The sequence below is a fragment of the Oreochromis niloticus genome, linkage group LG2 (genome assembly GCF_001858045.2).
Source record: "Oreochromis niloticus isolate F11D_XX linkage group LG2, O_niloticus_UMD_NMBU, whole genome shotgun sequence".
Lineage (NCBI taxonomy): Eukaryota > Metazoa > Chordata > Actinopteri > Cichliformes > Cichlidae > Oreochromis > Oreochromis niloticus.
Genome location: NC_031966.2, coordinates 29,897,712 through 29,916,384, shown reverse-complemented (window position 1 = coordinate 29,916,384; position 18,673 = coordinate 29,897,712). Strand labels below are relative to the sequence as shown.

Here is an 18,673-nt window from a genome sequence, read left to right as displayed (position 1 = left end):
TGAAAAATGCTCTCCACTCCAGCTTAGTGCCAAATATTGAGACATTTTTATGGCTCTATATATTTCTTCTATCCTCCTCCCTTGGATTTCTGGAATAGAATTAGGTGCTCTGTATAATGTATGATTACTTGGAGCACTAGGCAGACATGCTGTTTAAAAAGGAAAATGGAAAGATTTTAATTGTATCCCGATGTCCTTCCTGTCCATCATTCCAGATCACATTTTGATAGTTTTCCCATACTAAAATAGACTTAACTGCAGTTAAGCCTTCGTGCCTGACGTATCCTTTACGTGTGCACTTTAATGTGTATAAAGGAAACGCACATGAGGACATTGTGTGCAACATGTAAATAATTTATTTCCATACAAATGTTACATCACATATATACATATTTTTGTAATAAATATCACAAGACACCACATATTGTAACAGCCTCCGATACCTTAACAAACAGTGACAAGAACTTGTGCGAAGTTAGCTTGCAAACATTTAGTAAACATTTAGTAAGCTGAGTGACAGCTTATTCACCCCGGCCACGAGAGGAAAAAAAAAGAAGTATTTCACATACTTTTTTATATGACGGCTTAAGCAATATTTAACATTTGTAAAAATTCACATTTACACATGTCAATTTCTCTGAATGCTTCACACTGAACAGCATCTGTGCTGAGATGCTACAGTCTTTATTTTGAGCTGCAAACAGGAAGAAGAACTTCCACGGAAATATTATGGTACAATTGAAAAGGCAAAACTGTTTAAAGTTCATGAACTCCAATGTCTATTTGGTTATTCGAAATCTCTACAAATACTTCCTGAAAGTAAATGAAAGTCCTATACAGTGCTGCTTTTAGGATGGTGAATAGTTTAATTAAAATCATGACTAAGTTCTTCTCATGGGCAAAACTGACTTTTATTCAATCTGAACAACTGTGGTTCTGTTAGAAAAGCACTGGTTTTACCCCACCGAGACTTGTATCATATTTAACCTGGTACTCCAAGATATTGATTGCCGTACAAAAAAATATATGTGTGAAATGTGCATGTCACTTTGTAACATAACCTCTAAGACTTCTCTGTAACCCTGAATCTGTTTTAAAAATATATTTCTTTCTGTGTGTACCCACACTAAAATCGCTTATCTGCTGCGAGACACTGGTGGGAGAACTAAATGTGGACTGCAAGCATCCGTAGGCAAGGTATGTGGTTAGAAACCATCAGCTGTGCTTTGCTTGGAATGTTATACTGTCAGCTATTCATTCAGGACTCATTGCACATAACAGTGTGGTGTCCTCCAGCAACAACGGGAGGTGAAGCCATGCATTGCATCCCTTATTATACAGCCTTATTGATGAAACAGTAACCATGAGTAACTCTGAGACAGCTGAGGTGCAAGGAGAGTCCACTGCCAGGAGAGAGCAGTGTGGATATATAGTTCACAATCTACAGCACTTGGGCTCAAACTGATCAATTTTAAAGGAAATGGCACAGAAGTCCACAAACACCTCACTACAAATGTGAAGCTGGCATGCAAGAGATCATTGGTGCATTACTCCTAAAATTACACGTGTTTAAGCTGCAGACCTTTTAAACCAGCAGAGACTCAGCTATTTACATCTTAATAAAAGCAACATAGAAAATGGTCTAGAGGCTTTGACCGTTTTGTGCTTTGCGTAGACTGTACAGTGAAAATGTTGGGAAAATGCAGACCAACATGTCTTATGACACCCAACCCCTGCATTTACTTTGCTGTAAATCTGTTAAAAAGAAAAACAGATAATGAGCTCGACATCCTGGAAAGCTTGTTTTTTCACATGGCAAACAGTGACGTATGAGGATACCATATTTACGTCTATTCCTAAGGTCTGCAGCAGCAGCACCGCTGATCGGACATAGCAATACAGTACATGGAGATTCCTCTGAGAGAACAAAGTTCACAGTTTTTACAGCATCAGCAGACCTGCACCGGCAATGCTACATGCACTTTAACACAGGTCACTAACACCGATTTAGACTTGCAGAGAATCCCTGGTCCCCCTTCTGCCACATTTAGCATGCTGATCAAGACATACTAGAGACTGCCAAACTGACTGGGGAAAGGGGTTCTGTCTGTAGGCACACCTTCATTACTTCTCTTAAGACTAATGATCTTGCACACCGTTTACTGTAAGTCACAAAAAAAAAAATTCTGTTCCCATGAGTATCTGATCTCATGTTAAATTGCCCCTTCGGATTTTATTCTAACCTGCATTGTTTATTAGAGAATTAATGTCAGAAAGTGGAACAGCTAAGGCACTGTTCTATGGACTCCTGAGTGTCTTATCCAAAGGTTTTCTGATTTGCAACTGATTTTACAACGGCGGAGGCACCTGTGAGAGAGCCGTGACAGTGGTGCGCTACTCAGGGCTGTTTTCTTTTTCTTCCTCTCATCTATCTTTATTACCCTGAATATTCACCACCGCCACATCTTGGGTGTGGAACTTTGTTATCGCTTGGCTATTTTGACACACTGTTTATTATTACGTGTGGTTTGTACCCTTGTGCCATGACTAAGGAAATGGCTTCTCTGGTTTCAGTAAACAGTGTACATGCTGAAACAGAGCAACCACAGATTTTAATAAATAAATAGGGCTTGTGCAACAAAGGGCGCTACTGTAACTGTTGCATAGAAGGAAAAGGAAAGATGAATAGTTTTTCTTACACTTACGTAATGGCCATAATGTACTGAGTCACATGTAGCACATAAGTCGGCCACTTAACAGAATGCAAGAAGTGATGGGTTCTGACTGTGCAATAGCAAACTTTAAAATGTGCACTTTTGAATTTATGTTAATAACAGCTGCAAGCTTCAAAGGTCAACACTCAGGATTAACCGCATTATCTGTAATGGCATCCACTTTGCACCGAAAGATTACATATATCTTTTGACCTGACAGCGGAATCTGGCTTAGACAGCATATACATGCTTGCAAGTTTTGACCACCCTCACTTTGACCTAGGTTTCATCAGTAACTCATAGATTACTGTGAAGCTTCATATCTCTAGTGCTATCCGCCCGCAATGGAAACTCAAATGCAAGAGACTGTAATACACTATAGAAGGGAACAGGGCCTCGTAACATTGCTGAGGAGTGAAACAGAGCGACTGAGACGGGTTTTGCCACACCTGCTTTGGATCATTTTTCAGATTTGGACAATCGTTAAAGAAAAAAAGAGCAAAGTAAAGGATGCCAGATTATAGTCTCGGTCAATTTGGAATGTGTTTCTTGAAGCAAAGCATCGAAGAGGTATTACGTTTAACCCTTCACCTTCAATCGTTCTCTGATTACTTTGCTCTTTGTGCCAAATTGGCACGTTCGGATGAAATTTACAACCTCCGACCGCTTCTCCTTTGAAATTCTGAAACATTTTATGCTAATAAAAACTGTGGGATCTTTCTCCAGCTCAAAGATAAACAACATGGCTACAAATTCAGTTGAAGCCAGACAATTAGCAGTCATACAATCCACAGGCCATTTAGTAGAGTAAATAAACTGCTGAGATGCTGCCCTACTTTAACTCCTGCGGAGAGTGACTTAATGTGACAGATGGTCAGCTAAGATGCAAATATTGAAAAGGTATGATGAGGTAGATGTGAAAATTCAAAAAAAAAAAAAATGCAAGAAACACACACAAAAGGGAAATGTGAGAGACCTACAGTTTTGTGTCACTGTGTTTGAAGAGGAAAAGTGACACTTTACTCAGCTGAACAGCTGAGTTATTGTTTCTTTAAAGTCTCCAGAGACTCTGTCAGTCATTTTTGACTGGCCTTACCTTCATCAGCCATTTAAAAAAAAAGTTTACAATAGCAATGTAAACATATCTGGATTTCCTTGTTGACAGAAGTCTCAGTGCTTCAAGTTTATAGGACAGTCGTTATACTCGTTACAGTCATTATGTCTTTGCTGCAATTCCCGTTGGGGTCCACTGCTCTGTCCACAACACTGCAGACCCCTGCTCCTTTCCCCAGAAACCCTTCAGTGGGGTCACTCTCTTCTGAGTTACCTTTACTCCTCCCCTGCTGCTCACTCTGCCAGCTGTGCCTGCTATAGATGTATCCATTCACAGGTCCAGGGTTGCTGAGGCGGTTCCTCTTCATGCACAGGATTTCCTTGAATGCATACCAGAATTCAGGGCTCCGACAGTAAATAAGTGGGTTGAAGGCAGAGTTTGCGTAACCTATCCAGTTAAGTACCATAAAGGTGGTCGGGCTGTTCACAGCCCATATAGCCTCCACCACGTTTAGCACGAAGAAGGGCAGCCAGCACAGAGTAAAGGTCCCCATGATGATGCCCAGAGTCTTCAGAGCTTTGTGTTCCCGAAGGCAAAACTTCGCCTTTTTAAGGCCACGCCCATTATTGGCCTCCAGAGAATTAGTGTTGCTGATGTCGCTGTTATGAAAACGTCCAACGCTTTTGTCAATCTTTTTTAGTTGGTGCCTCGCCTCCTGGAAAACTCGACTGTAGACAAAAATCATGATGACCAAAGGGATGTAGAAGGAGATGATAGAGGAAGTGATGGCATAAGCCTGGTTGGTGTGGAATTCGCAGCAATCAGTTTGGTTTATACACTTTTCAGCTTCCTTATTATCAGCAGTCCACCACATCATGTGGATGGGCAGGTAAGATATCAGTGCAGCAATCACCCAGACCAGCACCACCACAAAGCGAGCTCTGCACTTGGTCAACATTGACTGGTAGCGGAAGGGAGAAGTAATGGCCAAATAACGGTCTATGGCGATGACACAGAGGGTCTCAATGCTTGCAGTCACGCAGAGCACATCAGTGGCAGTCCAGAAGTCACACCAGAAATTACCAAAGTACCACGTATTATTAGAGATAATTTTACAGGCACCGAAAGGAATCACAATCAGACCCATGACCAGGTCGGCACAGGCAAGCGATGTGATGAAACAGTTGGTGACATTCTGGAGACGCTGAAAGCGGGCAATTGCCGTTATGACCAGGATGTTGCCAAAGACAATAGTCAAAACTAATAAGGACATGACCATGCCCAGCAGGATCATTACAGGGGCACTGAAACCTTCATCAGTCCCAGTTGAATTCGATGACGAGTTCATTGCAGTCATATTGGTGTACTCTGAGTTGGTTGTACTTCCCATCTGAAGAGAACACATATGAACAAAACACACACACACACACACACACACACACACACACACACAAACAAAAGGAGTGAATTTTACAAATTACGTTTTTTTTTTAATTCTGCCTAATTACAACAAAAGAAAATGAAAAAAAATGCATGCACTTAAATCTAGCACTAACAAAAAAGAAAAAGGAGACCAAAGCTTACCGCACAAAACCCACATACATAAACTCAGTATATCCAGTTAGTTTCAAGCAAGCTTTAAAACATGCTAAACAAGCCAGACAAAAGCAGAAGTACAAACCTCCACAGGTAGCAGTCGTGTTTCCTGGCTCCCATACAAAGTAAAATGTCACTGTTTAGGTAGTTCCCACAAAGCAGTGAGTATCACATGTCCCAGCTACTTTCTGCTTTACTTGATCTACGCGTGTCTCACTCACTCAGTCCCTCAGCTGAGCAGTGTTTCTTCTAATGTGTCTCCCAGGCTATTTGTCAGAGCCCTTATAGCATGCAGTGATGACATCATGGTCAGTGCTGAGCCAATCAGACAGCCAGCCTGCGGAGGGTGCAGAGAGCTCTCAAGAGTTTGAACACGCTGTCCCTACAGTGGTGTTTGCAGGGCTGCATGAGACAAAAACTGCAAACAAAGTAAAGGACTCCTTAGATTGATCTTTTTTTTTATAGTGTGAAATTAGTTTTAGAAGGTCTACACTGTGCTTAAAATTAGACTCTACTTAAAGTTAGGCACTGCAAAACTACTTGGAGGGGGGGGGGTAATGTGTAATAGCTGCTTTACAGATCTTACTCATTGCTCATATTTCATATTGAAAACAGGCTCAGCTTTCTGCTTTACCTTTTTATGTTTTAATGTCAAAGTAATGTTTTAAAACTATGTATATTTTTTTCTGACCTATTTTACTTGTTGAACTTAAATACTGCCCGCATACTTAAATGTATATTACAGCCCGTTTAGTTTTTGTAACCACAGAATGAAAACACTTAGATTTACATAATGCTACAAGTACAGATGTCTAAAAGTCAAACTAGGGAAGAGTCCCTCATAATTTTAGTCTAGGACTGCACCACTAGTGTGGCCAGTTTGACAGGGACAAGCTGTCACGCTATACCTTATCAAGATACAAAAATGTTTTCAGGATTCAGGACAAATTTGCATTTATATATTAAAAGTAGCTCTGTGCAAATCATAAAAAAACTGGGATGTTTGTTTGTTTTGTTTTTTTTAATATATGTATCTTAAATACTATTTAAATTTTGATGCAGAGAACTTTGTTATCTGTGTTTCAGCCAAACCGTGGCTGATAAGAAAGCTACAGAGCACCTAAACCACAGTACGTTTGTTTGGGTTTGTGACCTGGTTGTGCAACAACTAAGTAGGATGTTTTACCACAATTACTTTCAGTATGTATAGCTTTTTTTTTTTAAATCTTTGAGCATGGAAATTATTTTATATTTGTTTATGTGTTTGTTTTTTATGAACAGCAACTTTATTTCTTATTTAAATAAACATTCCAATGTTCTGATCAAGTTGATCCCACGTTTAAGTTAATTAGCAGCCACAAGATGCAATTTGTTCCCATGTTTTTGTACATTTACATTATATTACACAAGTTAAAAGGCAAACAGTGAAATCTTCAGAGCTAGATAAATAACATTTTCATTGTTTAGGCATCTTAACAATAACTTCATACTTATACATTGTAGTGTCTATGTAAAAGACACTCGAATATACTAATACAGGTTAGTCTGTTTTTCATCTACAACAATTTGCATTTGGTTGTTTTGTTGGACGTCCCCGTCATTCTACATGGATACTTGAAAAGCCTAACATAGAGGGAAACACACCTCCTGCCCTTTCATGTATATACATGGAAAGCCTGAGGCAGGGAAAGTAGTAAAAGCAGCAAACACGATAAGAGTGATTACACTGTAAACACAGACTTCACTTGCTTGTTTCAGCTAACATAGGAAGACTCTGAAAAGTGTGCTAGCAGGTGTAACAGATGTACAAACAAACAAAGCGGTAGTTTTCAAGTGGTTGAGCCATACGAATGGAATTGTGTCTTCAGCCTACACCGGTTAGTCTCCACACTGAAGCACCTGACAGTCGAAGTGAATGACACTGATCATTAAAATGCAATGTTGTGCTAGGGCCTGGCATTTATGTTAATTTGACGCGTGCTACCAAAGGTTACCACTACATTACAATACCACTTGTCAAAATCAGTGACCACTAGCCTGACAGCGTGCCACGCCACACTGCAAAAACTGCTTAGAAACACGTGCCCTGACATGACCCTGCTCAACAGTGGACTTCTCGTTTACATTTTGTGGCAGATAAGTAAAATAGCTAACAAAGATTTATTAAAGATGATTTAACGGTAGAATCAGTTTTCACCAATAGTGACAAATTGCAAACTCGAGTGTAGACTGCAATAGCACGTGATAGCACTAATGTTTTAGATAGTGACTGAATTTTGGTCAAGACTGGCAACGTCCAGTCCGAGTGCTTTCCAAATGGCTTCTGCTGCTTCTGCTTCAGCTTGCTGATGCTGCGAATCCTGATGATGGTGATCGACACAGAAAGCATTAGAGTAAATGAAGTGTGATAACTGACAGCCTGCTTGTACTCATGAGACCGAGAGGAAGTAGTAACGGTAGACAAGGTAAAACGGCTTAAATACCACATCACATATGAGCTTTGCCAATGGCATTCTCAAGCCTAACCAACGGGAGATCAGTGATGAGTGAAGTGATTTTAGTGACAGTACTGTGGAATGGAGTTATGTGTGGAACACACTGTTAACCAGGTTCAGATGACTGTACATTTTGATGAAAATTAGGCTGCTCTATTATCAGCATCACAGCAGTGAAAATGAGCTACAGCTTGTGCTTTTGTCATTTTTGAGCAACTGGTCCAACATTTCAAATCCCAGGTCGAGGTAAGTGTGTCTCAGTTATCTGTGGGTGCTTTCAAGTGTGTACAGGTCCACGCTAAGCTTACAAAGGGAAGTGATGATAGTTTCCAGAGCTCTGATCTTCAAAGAATGCAGACGCCAAAGGCACTGTACTTCCTCTGTGCACTTCCAAGGGAGCTTTGACAAATGCCTATATGACTGATGACGCAAGAGCAAATCCAACCACTCAATCCATATGCGCAAATCCAATTTTCAGCATTTACACAGACATCTCAGTACTTATTTATACAAATATGATTTTCTATGTCCCACTTTTTAAACAAAAACGGGTCAGAGACATGCTGCATACTGCTTGTAACCATGGTGCCTTCTGACTAATTTGAACTTTGTTGCTCACAGTAAACGTTCCAGGCAAAATGTCAGTAACTAGCTACTGGGTGAATTACTCGAAAATGTTCCATAGGCATTCATAGGAAGACTTAAATTGATTTGGTGACCTTTTGTCTCGTTACATATGTTGCTTATATGACAACTTCTCTTGGCAGATTTCCATGAAAACCAGTAGTCATATTCCCAAAATTCATTTAGATGTTTTAATGACCTTTTAATCTATTTCCTTTTACTACTGTGAGGATTAAACTTCCACATGCGCCCCAAAAAGAGGAAAAATGTAAACATGCATTGCTCTGAAATCAAAAGTCCACTCCTTGGGCTTTCCCACTGGATCAGCAGGTAAAAATAGTGCCATGAAATACCCCCAGCTCATTTTACTCATTTGATTTTAGTAACCCCCATAGTCTTATCTCTTGCACAACATGCATGACAAACCCACCATGCTTAGCCTCTAAAGATACGTCAGTATATTATCAGCACCTTCCAACAGTTAGATTGTAAGTTATAATGTACAGCATAGGCATCAAATGCTTTTTTCTCCTTCATGTATTACTTTGAGGAGCTTTTCTGTTTTGCTTTTAATGCAGAAAAAAGATTTTTAAATAATATCAAGAAAGCTTTTTATTGGATGATCAGCTTTAGCGTTGTCTGAGAATGCTGGATTTAGGCCTTGAGCTCGTTTGTAATTGTAGGCCTATGTGGACAACTAAGTGAAACACAGTACATATTAAACTTCACATTGATTTAGTTTAAATATGCAGTACAATAACCTACACTAATTGTAAATGAAATTTCTGTTCTGTGTTCTGTTTTGGAAAGCTTGTTCCAGTGTTGGATTAATCACAACTGGTTTCCTCAGTCTGTGACATCTGTTTTCCTGTATCCTGTCACTCCCAGGCAGAACCGGTTCACATTTGGGTCCTGTCTGCACTTAGATGTTGTGCACTGCTCTATTTAGTCAAACACTGTCACATTAAAAGTGTCTTATCTCTTTACCATCTCCTGTACAATTCCTACTTCTCTTTATTGAAGTTGTGATGCTGACCTGATGGCCCAACAAATTACTCAGCCCCCCCCTCCCAACACCTGTTACAGTGTCACATTTTACTGTGTGTACAGAATTTTTGTACTTGAATTCTAATGCTAATATCTAAGGGTAAGGTAAACTAGAGACGGGAAGTCTTTCTTCACCTGGCAGAGGAATTGCCAGTCTCACGGGAGTCACTTTTTTCTCTGCCTCATTGATTGCAAACATACAAAGAGAAGGGCGAATTAGACTCTTGTTTGAGGAGGTTAAAGGCCAAATACTGTGATGACCAGTGTTGGGACTAACGCGTTATTAAGTAACGCGTTACAGTAACTACGTTATTATTGTGGTAACGAGCACGGTAACTAGTTATTATGCCAAAACCAGGAACGCGTTACTCGTTACTGGGATTTAGATAGGCTCGTTATTCGTTACTTCGTGTGGTGGATATCGCGGAGCTTCCACAGATTCAATAACATTAGCAAGTGGTGGAAGCCAGCAGGTGGATGAAGGAAAAGGGAGGCAAGAGGAGAGACCCGAAGCGGCCGCCGGTCCGCGTGTCAGGTGAACTGAACTTCCGGTAAGAAGTTATGACCTGCAGTCTGTCTGAGTCAGATATAAACCAAGTTTAGGTGGAGTTTATTTTCGGTATGCTGACATTTTCGTACTGCGTGCTAGCTAGCATGACGGAGTTTCTATACAGCTGGGTGGGTGCTATGTTACTGATGTTGAACTTTATTTTGTTCATATGGTTAATTATTAGAGTTGCCAACCGTCCCGTAAAAAACAGAATCGTCTGGTATTCAGAGAAAATATTACGCGTTTCGTACTGAGGTGAAAAGGAACACAGTTTGTCCCGGACTTCAGCTACAATGAAAAAGACACAAAGCTGAAGCTGCACAGCTGCCTCTTCTTCTCTCATTCTCTCCTCTCCTGTTTCTACTTCAATCACGAAACTGATCAATGATCAGCTGATCGGCTTTTCTCTCTTGTTTGTTTATCGCCCACTTTGTGCCAGAAAGAGGAAACCAGCGGATGTCGCGTTAAACAACAGCATCACGTTTAAGCTTGATCAGCTGTTGTTAGAATGTATTTAATATTAATTTCTAGTATCAGCTGATGTTTGCTGGAGCCACAGCTGTAAAGCTGCTGGTCATGATATCGGTTTGGTTATCTGGTGAGAGGGAAACATGCAGATGAAACCAGGAGATGTCCTTACTGAATCATCAGAGCTGAACAGGTGATGGAGAAACAGGTTTACCTTTTAGGTGACATGAATGAGTTGAAGGGAAGTTATGAACTGTTTCTGAGAGACAAATAACACCAGGATCCTTTTCTATGTAGCTGACAGCTGGTAACTGTGCAGGGGCGGGTCTAGCAAAGTGTTGCCAGGGGGCCAGGTAGGGCATTAACAGGGAAAGGGGGGCACAAAGAAATACTTTTCTTTCTTATTCTCATTTAAAATGTCTTGCTTTAAAAAAAAAAAAAATTATCTGAGTCTTACAACAAACAATTGATAGATTGATACATATATACCATCAGAACAGTGTACATCACTGTCACAACAGTGTTTGTTTTCATTCAAAGGCTTTATGATTTTTCCTATAATGGTGGGCCGGTCTCTAGTCAAAATGCCCGGGATGATTTTTTTGTCCCAGTCCAGCTCTGTATGCAGCTCATCTGCAGTCTGGTGTTACCTACATCTTCCTATTCAGAAGGCAGAATTTCCAAGTTCTGAGTACAATCAAAAGCACCACGACTGCAGTTTTTGTGTTGGATGTAAAAAGCAGGCTAGAATCATGGCGGCGGTCAACGACGGTCCAGGCGTGGAATTTCTCTCGTGGAAATGTGCACATTATTTTTTCCTTTCTATTGGTAGGTGGCACAGTGCACTTGTGGCAAGTAAGCAAGCTAGAAGACTGGCAATCTTGCTGGTATCCAGTTACGGAAGCAACACATTAACAAGAGAATTCTGAGTAAAACCAAAGTTACTTTCCCTAGTAACTAGTTACTTTGAAAGTAACGAGTAACTTGAAGTAACTGAGTTACTTTTTTAGAGAAGTAACTAGTAATGTAACTAAGTTACTAATTTAAAGTAACTTACCCAACACTGGTGATGACCTAGTGACCTATCGGTTTACTGAAACATGCTGTTAGAAAAAAGGCAGTCTGCAGCAAGACTTACAACAGGATTAATAGTATAAATTAGGTATTTAAGGTTAAGCCAAATTATTACCTTTACTTAAAACTTTGGGAAGAATGGGATTGGGAACTTTAATCCAACTTTCCTTAGAAAGCACGAGTGATTCTACCTTTAACTAGTAAATATGTAATATGAATACATATTTTTTTTAAAATCTATATTTATTTATTTATTCATAAAGATAATCAGTTTTCAGCTAGTTTAATAATATATATAGATATATATATATATTTATATATATTCTAAGATCATGGTGCCATTTTAGTCATGAAACTTAATAGAAAGATAAATAATTGAACAGTGGCATTTTTTCCCAATTATTTTGACAGATATGGATTAGAGGCATCTGAGGTCCAATCATGTGGTTTCCAGTAATATTATTATTATGGTGGCCCAGAGAGGTCAAATGCACTCCACTTTAAGAAAAAAACCTGCAAACAGAAAAATCTCACAGAACAAAGCACACAAAACACAACGGAAGTTGAACATCTAAAGAAAATAAAAAACAAAATAGAATAATAATAAAACACAAGTGTTGTTTGGGAGACCATAACGTGATGAGGAAGTGACAAGCTAACAGTAAAAGGCTGATAGCAGACATGTATCCACAGTGGTGTATGGATCATGTGATTAGAACACACATCACCTTGCATCTTTTTCTGCCTCAAAACACCAACAAATCTGTATTTTAAGCATGTCTCAGTGCAGGCCTTTGCATGTTTTGGTTTCTGTCACTTCTGCAGCATTTCCATCACGTTACTGTGTCCCCAGAAACACTTCTGTTGTGTTTTCTGAGATTGTTTTTCTACTTTGATTGTGTCGTATTAAACTTCAGCTGTGTTTTGTGTTGTTTTGCAGAGTTTCTGCTCTTCTAATATATTGTTGTATGAAATAATGGACTAATCATTTCTTGTCCTCTTGGAATGTTTCAGAACAGTTTGTGTTCATTTGCTTTACTAATGTAAGAACTTTTATATTTCCAACAGTGTACAAATTTGCTAACTGAGACTAGTGGGAATAGGGCTGACCCGTGGAATCACAGTCCTTTTGTTCTTCCAATGTCCACAATGATTAATGTGTGAATAAACAGGCTGGAGGCAGATTTCTTTCTCTTTGCCACTTAAGGAAGCAACTTTTCTGTACCACCTTCAAACTTCTCTCACAGTGATTAATTGTAGAAAACATTCAACTTTTAACTCTTTCCATACCAAGTGTGAAAGAGATGTGGGCTACTGAAATACCTCTGGTTTTGTTTCTCACTGTAAATCTGGCAGATCTCCCACTTATATAAATAGCTGTAGCCTGGTATGCCACGATTTATGAGAATATTGACAAGATGTGTATACTAAGAAAGACTAAGGGAGATGGGGACAAAGCATACCAACACTGATATTATCTTTATATCCTGGGGAAAAAACTAATAAAGATAAAGGCTTTCCATTCCTTTGCAGTCTGTAAACGACAAACTGTTGAATGGAATCACATAACACAAACTCAATAATGTATCACTCATTTATCACTCTGTTAGAATGTACCACCCATCTGTCCGACTCTGGCGCACACACGCACAAACACACACATGCTAAGGCCTGTATTGGTATTTTTGGTAGCGTATGAGGTATGGTATGAGTTAAGATACCACCATCAAGCAGCCCCTCCCCCTGACACTCTACTGTTTACAGCCTTAGATTATTAAAACTGGATGCCAGCAGGCCACAACAATGCCAGGCAAAGTGACAACTGAGAAAGCCACATTTAAATTGAAGTCGAGCGATTTCATAACACCTTTGCACATGACCCGCCATCATCTTCTGATGCCACTTCTGTGTGTGTGTGTGTGTGTGTGTGTGTGTGGCTGTCTTTCTGTGTCATGCGGTAGGAAACATTAGACTGCATTTGTGCTTTTGGCTGGTAATATGAAAATCTGTGTGAGCCTAGAGGAGATCTGCAGAAACATTTTCATACACATCAAGTTAGCTCTTTGTCACAATGATGGGGGCTGCTTCTTTGTCAGCAAGATATACTGAATCCGAGGCCTGTGTATCACCAGGGCTCGCTATCAGAATCAGCCATGCAGAGTTAATCTTGGAGCTGCATGTGGGACAATGTCACCAAGATACTAAAACCTACTGACCTAAAACCTATCTGAAGTCTGCCTTGCGTGCCTCCGTTGTGAAAGGAACATTTAGTTCATGGTGCTTTGTTTTGCCACTATGTTTGAATGCATTCACAGTACACTAAGTTATTCCAGTGTTCTACTTTTCTGTTCAATTCAATTCAATTTTATTTATATAGTGCCAAATCACAACAACAGTCGCCTCAAGGTGCTTTATATTGTTTTCTGGAAACAAGAAACAAATAAAACAATAAATGAAAAAAGGAATCTGTTCTTTTTCAGAATGAATACAATGTACCTGTACCGTTTTGCATTTCCATTTTGTATTGTTTTATCCATTGAATATCTATTGAAGGTTATACCTGACTTAATGATAAATTAACAAAAATAAATAAAGATCATTATGTATTTTTGAGGAACCTTTGAAGTCTTTTTTTCCCTAGTGATTTACGCGGCCCCTGGATCATTGAAACAGTGTGTTGAGTTTTGGGATGATTTGCTTTGTTATATAGAATTTGAGTTTCATTCTGTTTAAAGATGAGATGTGTTTTTTTGAGCTCCATAGACTTCTGTTTAGATTCTACTTTTCTAACCCCTCTGAGCTTTCTTATCTATATTAGTAGTTCGTGGTTTCTTGTTTGATTATGTTATTTGCCTTTCATGTCCTATTTTTGTCTCTGCGTCTTGTCCTCAGTGTCACCTGTAGTATTAACTCTTGTCTTCTTTAATTCTGTCAAGTTCATATGTCTTAGTACTGGTAAAACTTCCTGTTTTATTTTGATATTCCAGCATCTGGTGTGTTGTCTTCAGTTTTGCCTCCCCTCCCCTTGCCTTGTTAGTTTGATTCTGTTCACCTGTGTCTTGCTTTGCCCAGCTGTTTCCTCTCTCTCTTAGTCCTAAGTTTCCCTCTGGTTTTCATTGCATTCTCCCTCTTGGTTAATCCTCCCTGGCAGTATAGTATCCGTGTTAATATGCAGATTTGGTTTCTCCTTTTTTTTGGCCTGCTTTATTCTTTAATTAGGTTTTGTTTAACAAAACAGCTTTTTAGTTTACCCCTGTTGTTTCCAAGTCCTGCATTGCATCCCACTCTGCCAGCCACACAGCCAGCCTTGACAGCGGTATCCTATATAACTTTGCACAATAGCCACACACTCCAGGCAACTCACTTATTTCATTCAAAGAGAAATGTGTCAAAAGAAGCCTGATATTCATAACAAACATGACATTAAAAGAACGGGAAACTCTGTAATAGCATTAAAACATCTTTAGAGTAACGTGTCTGTCATTACTAATAATGAAATCACTGAAAAGGATAAGAAAAGATTGCCCATAAAAGATATTTAAGGTGTAATAAAATCTCATCTGTTAAGGAAAAAGCAAACATCTGTTTAACCCGTTCAACATCATTCCATCCATACCCTCTTATCTCTGCGGGCCATGAGGTGCTGGAACACATCCCAGAGATAGACAACCACTCAAACTCACATTCACACCTCCAAGCACTACATGGTCAAACCAATTAACCCTAAACCTGCGTTTTTTTCAGTACTGGGAGGAATGCTCAGTGCCTTGAAAAAACTGGAGAACATACCGTACAGACTCCACACAAACTCTTCCAGCACCCTGGTTGAAGGCTTCTTGTGTTAACAGATAAATCCAGGTGCAGTAGTGGGAGATTTGGACATGCAAACACAGCTGTTGTGGACTAGCCACAGTGCTATGTATACTGAAACTGCTCATTTTAAGAACATCCATCAAATCTAAATTCGATTTGCTAATCAGATTTAAGATGTTGCACTAAAACAGTTCATAGATAACTTAATCTTCACATTCCAACCTCCGAAAGCCAAAATATGTATATCAAAAGACAGCATGCCAACAGCAGTCAATAAAAATGACTATGGGGGTCCGAATAACAATGACTCCCAATAAGGAGAACAATTTTGTTATGAGTTTGGCTTTTAAACGGCATTGTCTCTTCTCTGCTGCTTTGCTTTCTTTATTAGATTTATGCTGTTTTATGATATGTGCTCTTAGTTTAGTCTCCACAAATCCAAATGGGCAGAAAATTATTCATTAAAATTTGTTTAGAGCTTGACTTTAGTAACAGAGGCTAGCCAGATGATGGGAAAGTATTTACTTCCTTCTTGTATTTACTGTTGGATGGTGACAGTGTTAAAATATATTTTGCATAGGAAGACATAATAGAAAACACACAGAGATGTCATGCACACATGTTACATTGTTGATGGGAAAGCTACACCTTCCTCTTGAGAGGTGAAACACACACACATGCACAAACTGATAAACAGATGTACCCACAGGGTCTGCACAAAGACACTACAGTGTGTGCATTTCTTTCCTTGTTGGTATTGCAGACATTTTCAGTAATGTTAATTGAAAAACTTAATTTTCAGCAAGAAGAATATTACTATAAGGCATCTGAGGGGGTCTGATTGATCAGCTGTCACTAATGAAAGGTTCGCCAATACGGGACTGTTTGCACTCCTGTCTGGCAATTAAATAAAATTAATGAAAAAAACAGGACTAGATTTGTTTTTGTTTTTTTTCTTCATTCAAAGATTTAAAGCTCACTCCACTGGTACAGATTAAGGTCAGTCCTAATGTTTCCTGCCATCTTTAAGGGGATTTCCTGATTACTAAATATGCTGCCGATACCGTACTTTGCTGTCACTGCACACTTTACACTACAAAGCGGCAAAAGTTTTTGACGCCATCATAAACAAAAAGGGAAAAAAACCCATCACAGGTTATTTATGGAATCTGCTTCTTAAAAAACACAAGCACACGTTCTGTGACCTTTCTTTTTTTTGACTATCTGCCCTAACCAAAATATTGAATTACATAACAGTCCTTTGTCAATAATGCACAGGTGAATGCCTCAGACTAGTGACTGAGAACATAAAATTACATGGCAATCAAATACAAAAATTCTTCTTAAAACCAAATTCTCTGGAATAAATTGGTTTTTTTTGCATGAAGAGACATAATTTTACTCAAAGCTAGCAATTGAACACAATCACTACACCAGGAAGTTTTTTTTTTTTTTCTAGGTGAAAAGTCAAACAAGGGCTAACACTGACAAAAAATAAGCATTTGCTCACTTGGCAATTTGTATTACACAATTACCACGCAGCGTGATGACCGGTCATATTCAGTCTCGGTTTTCTGTGTGTGGTCAGAATAATCCATGTGGGTAAAGGCTGTATGCATTCAAGTAATGTGATGCAAGAAAAAAAAGTGCTGTTGTCACAACACATCTGCTTTTGCTGTTTGAACATCTTACATTGTTTATTCAGCAAATTTGAGTGAGAATGCCATCTTGGTATTGTTTTTGCAGAGCTAGCTGTGCTTTACGATGGCAAATTAGATGTTCGATGCTCTGATAAAGGTAAACAGGCTACTTCTTCGCTCAGTGTAGCCAGGAGAAAGAATCAGACGTTCCTGAGCAGCTGATATGCATGAGCATGCACACATTGTAGGCCAAAAGCCTTTGAGGATGTTGTACAGACTGCATATAGAAGATGTTAAAAGAGGGTTTGTGAAGTCCTATTTTAAAACCTGAATTTTAGCTTGTTTGCCATCCCCATCTTGGATTGCAGCCAGAAGTAACCAAATTTGGAAGTGATGATGGAGTGCGATATTATTAGCTCCGCAGACTGTATAGGCGCACTGCTCAGTTACAGATACCTGCTAAATAGTACTATATAATATACAAACAAAACTGCAGAACAGAACATCACTCACTAAACACCGGCTTCTTGGACATGTTGTTAGTGCAATTCACCACATCAATCAATTAACCTTTCCAAAAGGCACAAAAGGTCCAGTTCGGTGACTCAGATGTGCAGAGGTGAAGCTTTCCAGACAGCTGCCGGCTACAGCTGCCTGTACTGGAATCCATGTATCTCATCCTGTAGTTAGGTTAAGGCCGGGAGGGGGGATTTAGCTAGAAAGAACAAAAACCTGCTTGTGTACCAGGCTCCAAACATGCAAATTATCCAATCTCAAGTGGCCACTTGAAGAACTGCAGTTTTTGGCTTTTCCCAGATGGCTTAATTTCTGTGCTCGTAAGATTGCCCCATGGGATACTGTAGAGCAGCCAGTAAATCTGGTCTCACTTCATCTATTCTGGCATGGTAATATAATTGATATAAATGTAACTTATCTGCTCTTCCCAAAGATGAACCTCTGTTATCTAGGCCAAAGACGGATGGGGCAAGCTTGCAGGATGAAGCTAATTTGGAGCTATTATCACTGTAATGACTGTATGGCACAAAACCAGGCCTGCAGTTGTACAAAATCACAGGTTGAAGTAGAGAGAGAGTTCGTCCATTGCATTTTTTAACTTAAAGTGCAGCTGCACTGCTGATAAATTTATGCTACCGGTTACATTGCTTTTTAATTTCCTTGTCAGCTTACTTGTCTGTCTTAAATAAGACATCTGTATCTTCACGTGCCATCATTTAATGTCTGGCAGATTGCTGCAAATAAGATAACAGACACACGGATTCCAACACATACACAGATTTAGATAAAAGAAAGTTGGTGAGTTTATTTTTTCAGTCGCCTGACCCAAAAAAGACAGTCTGGACCACAGTGGTAGATGCAGGACTTTTAAAAGTGATGCTTTATAAGTGGCATACAAGCTGATGGCCACCACTGTCAAAATATTCAGTCAGACCATTTTGTCACTGAGGTTTCAGCCAACATTAAGGGCAAAACTGATGAAATTGTGATACTTCTGTAAAAATGTCAAGACAAAGGCAAGGACAGTAAAAGTTGTATATCACCTGTGACCCAGTTCATGATGAAAAAGACAAAAGGAGAAG

At 39.3% G+C, this 18,673-nt stretch overlaps 1 protein-coding gene across 1 annotated transcript; it reads right to left on the bottom strand.

Annotated features, from left to right (window-relative positions):
- Nucleotides 1–338: 338 nt before the first annotated feature.
- Nucleotides 339–5,630, bottom strand: adrb2a (adrenoceptor beta 2, surface a). Its single transcript, XM_005467988.4, has 2 exons — nucleotides 5,450–5,630; nucleotides 339–5,158 (listed from the first exon to the last, which is right to left on the bottom strand). The coding sequence occupies exon 2, from the start codon at nucleotides 5,156–5,158 to the stop codon at nucleotides 3,899–3,901; it is 1,260 nt and encodes a 419-aa protein (XP_005468045.1). The 5' UTR covers nucleotides 5,450–5,630; the 3' UTR covers nucleotides 339–3,898.
- Between the last annotated feature and the right edge of the window lie 13,043 nt (nucleotides 5,631–18,673).

What these genes read in the sequence shown, in the direction of transcription:
- adrb2a (XM_005467988.4), bottom strand. Translation starts at nt 5,158, where the DNA reads ATGGGAAGTACAACCAACTCAGAGTACACCAATATGACTGCAATGAAC.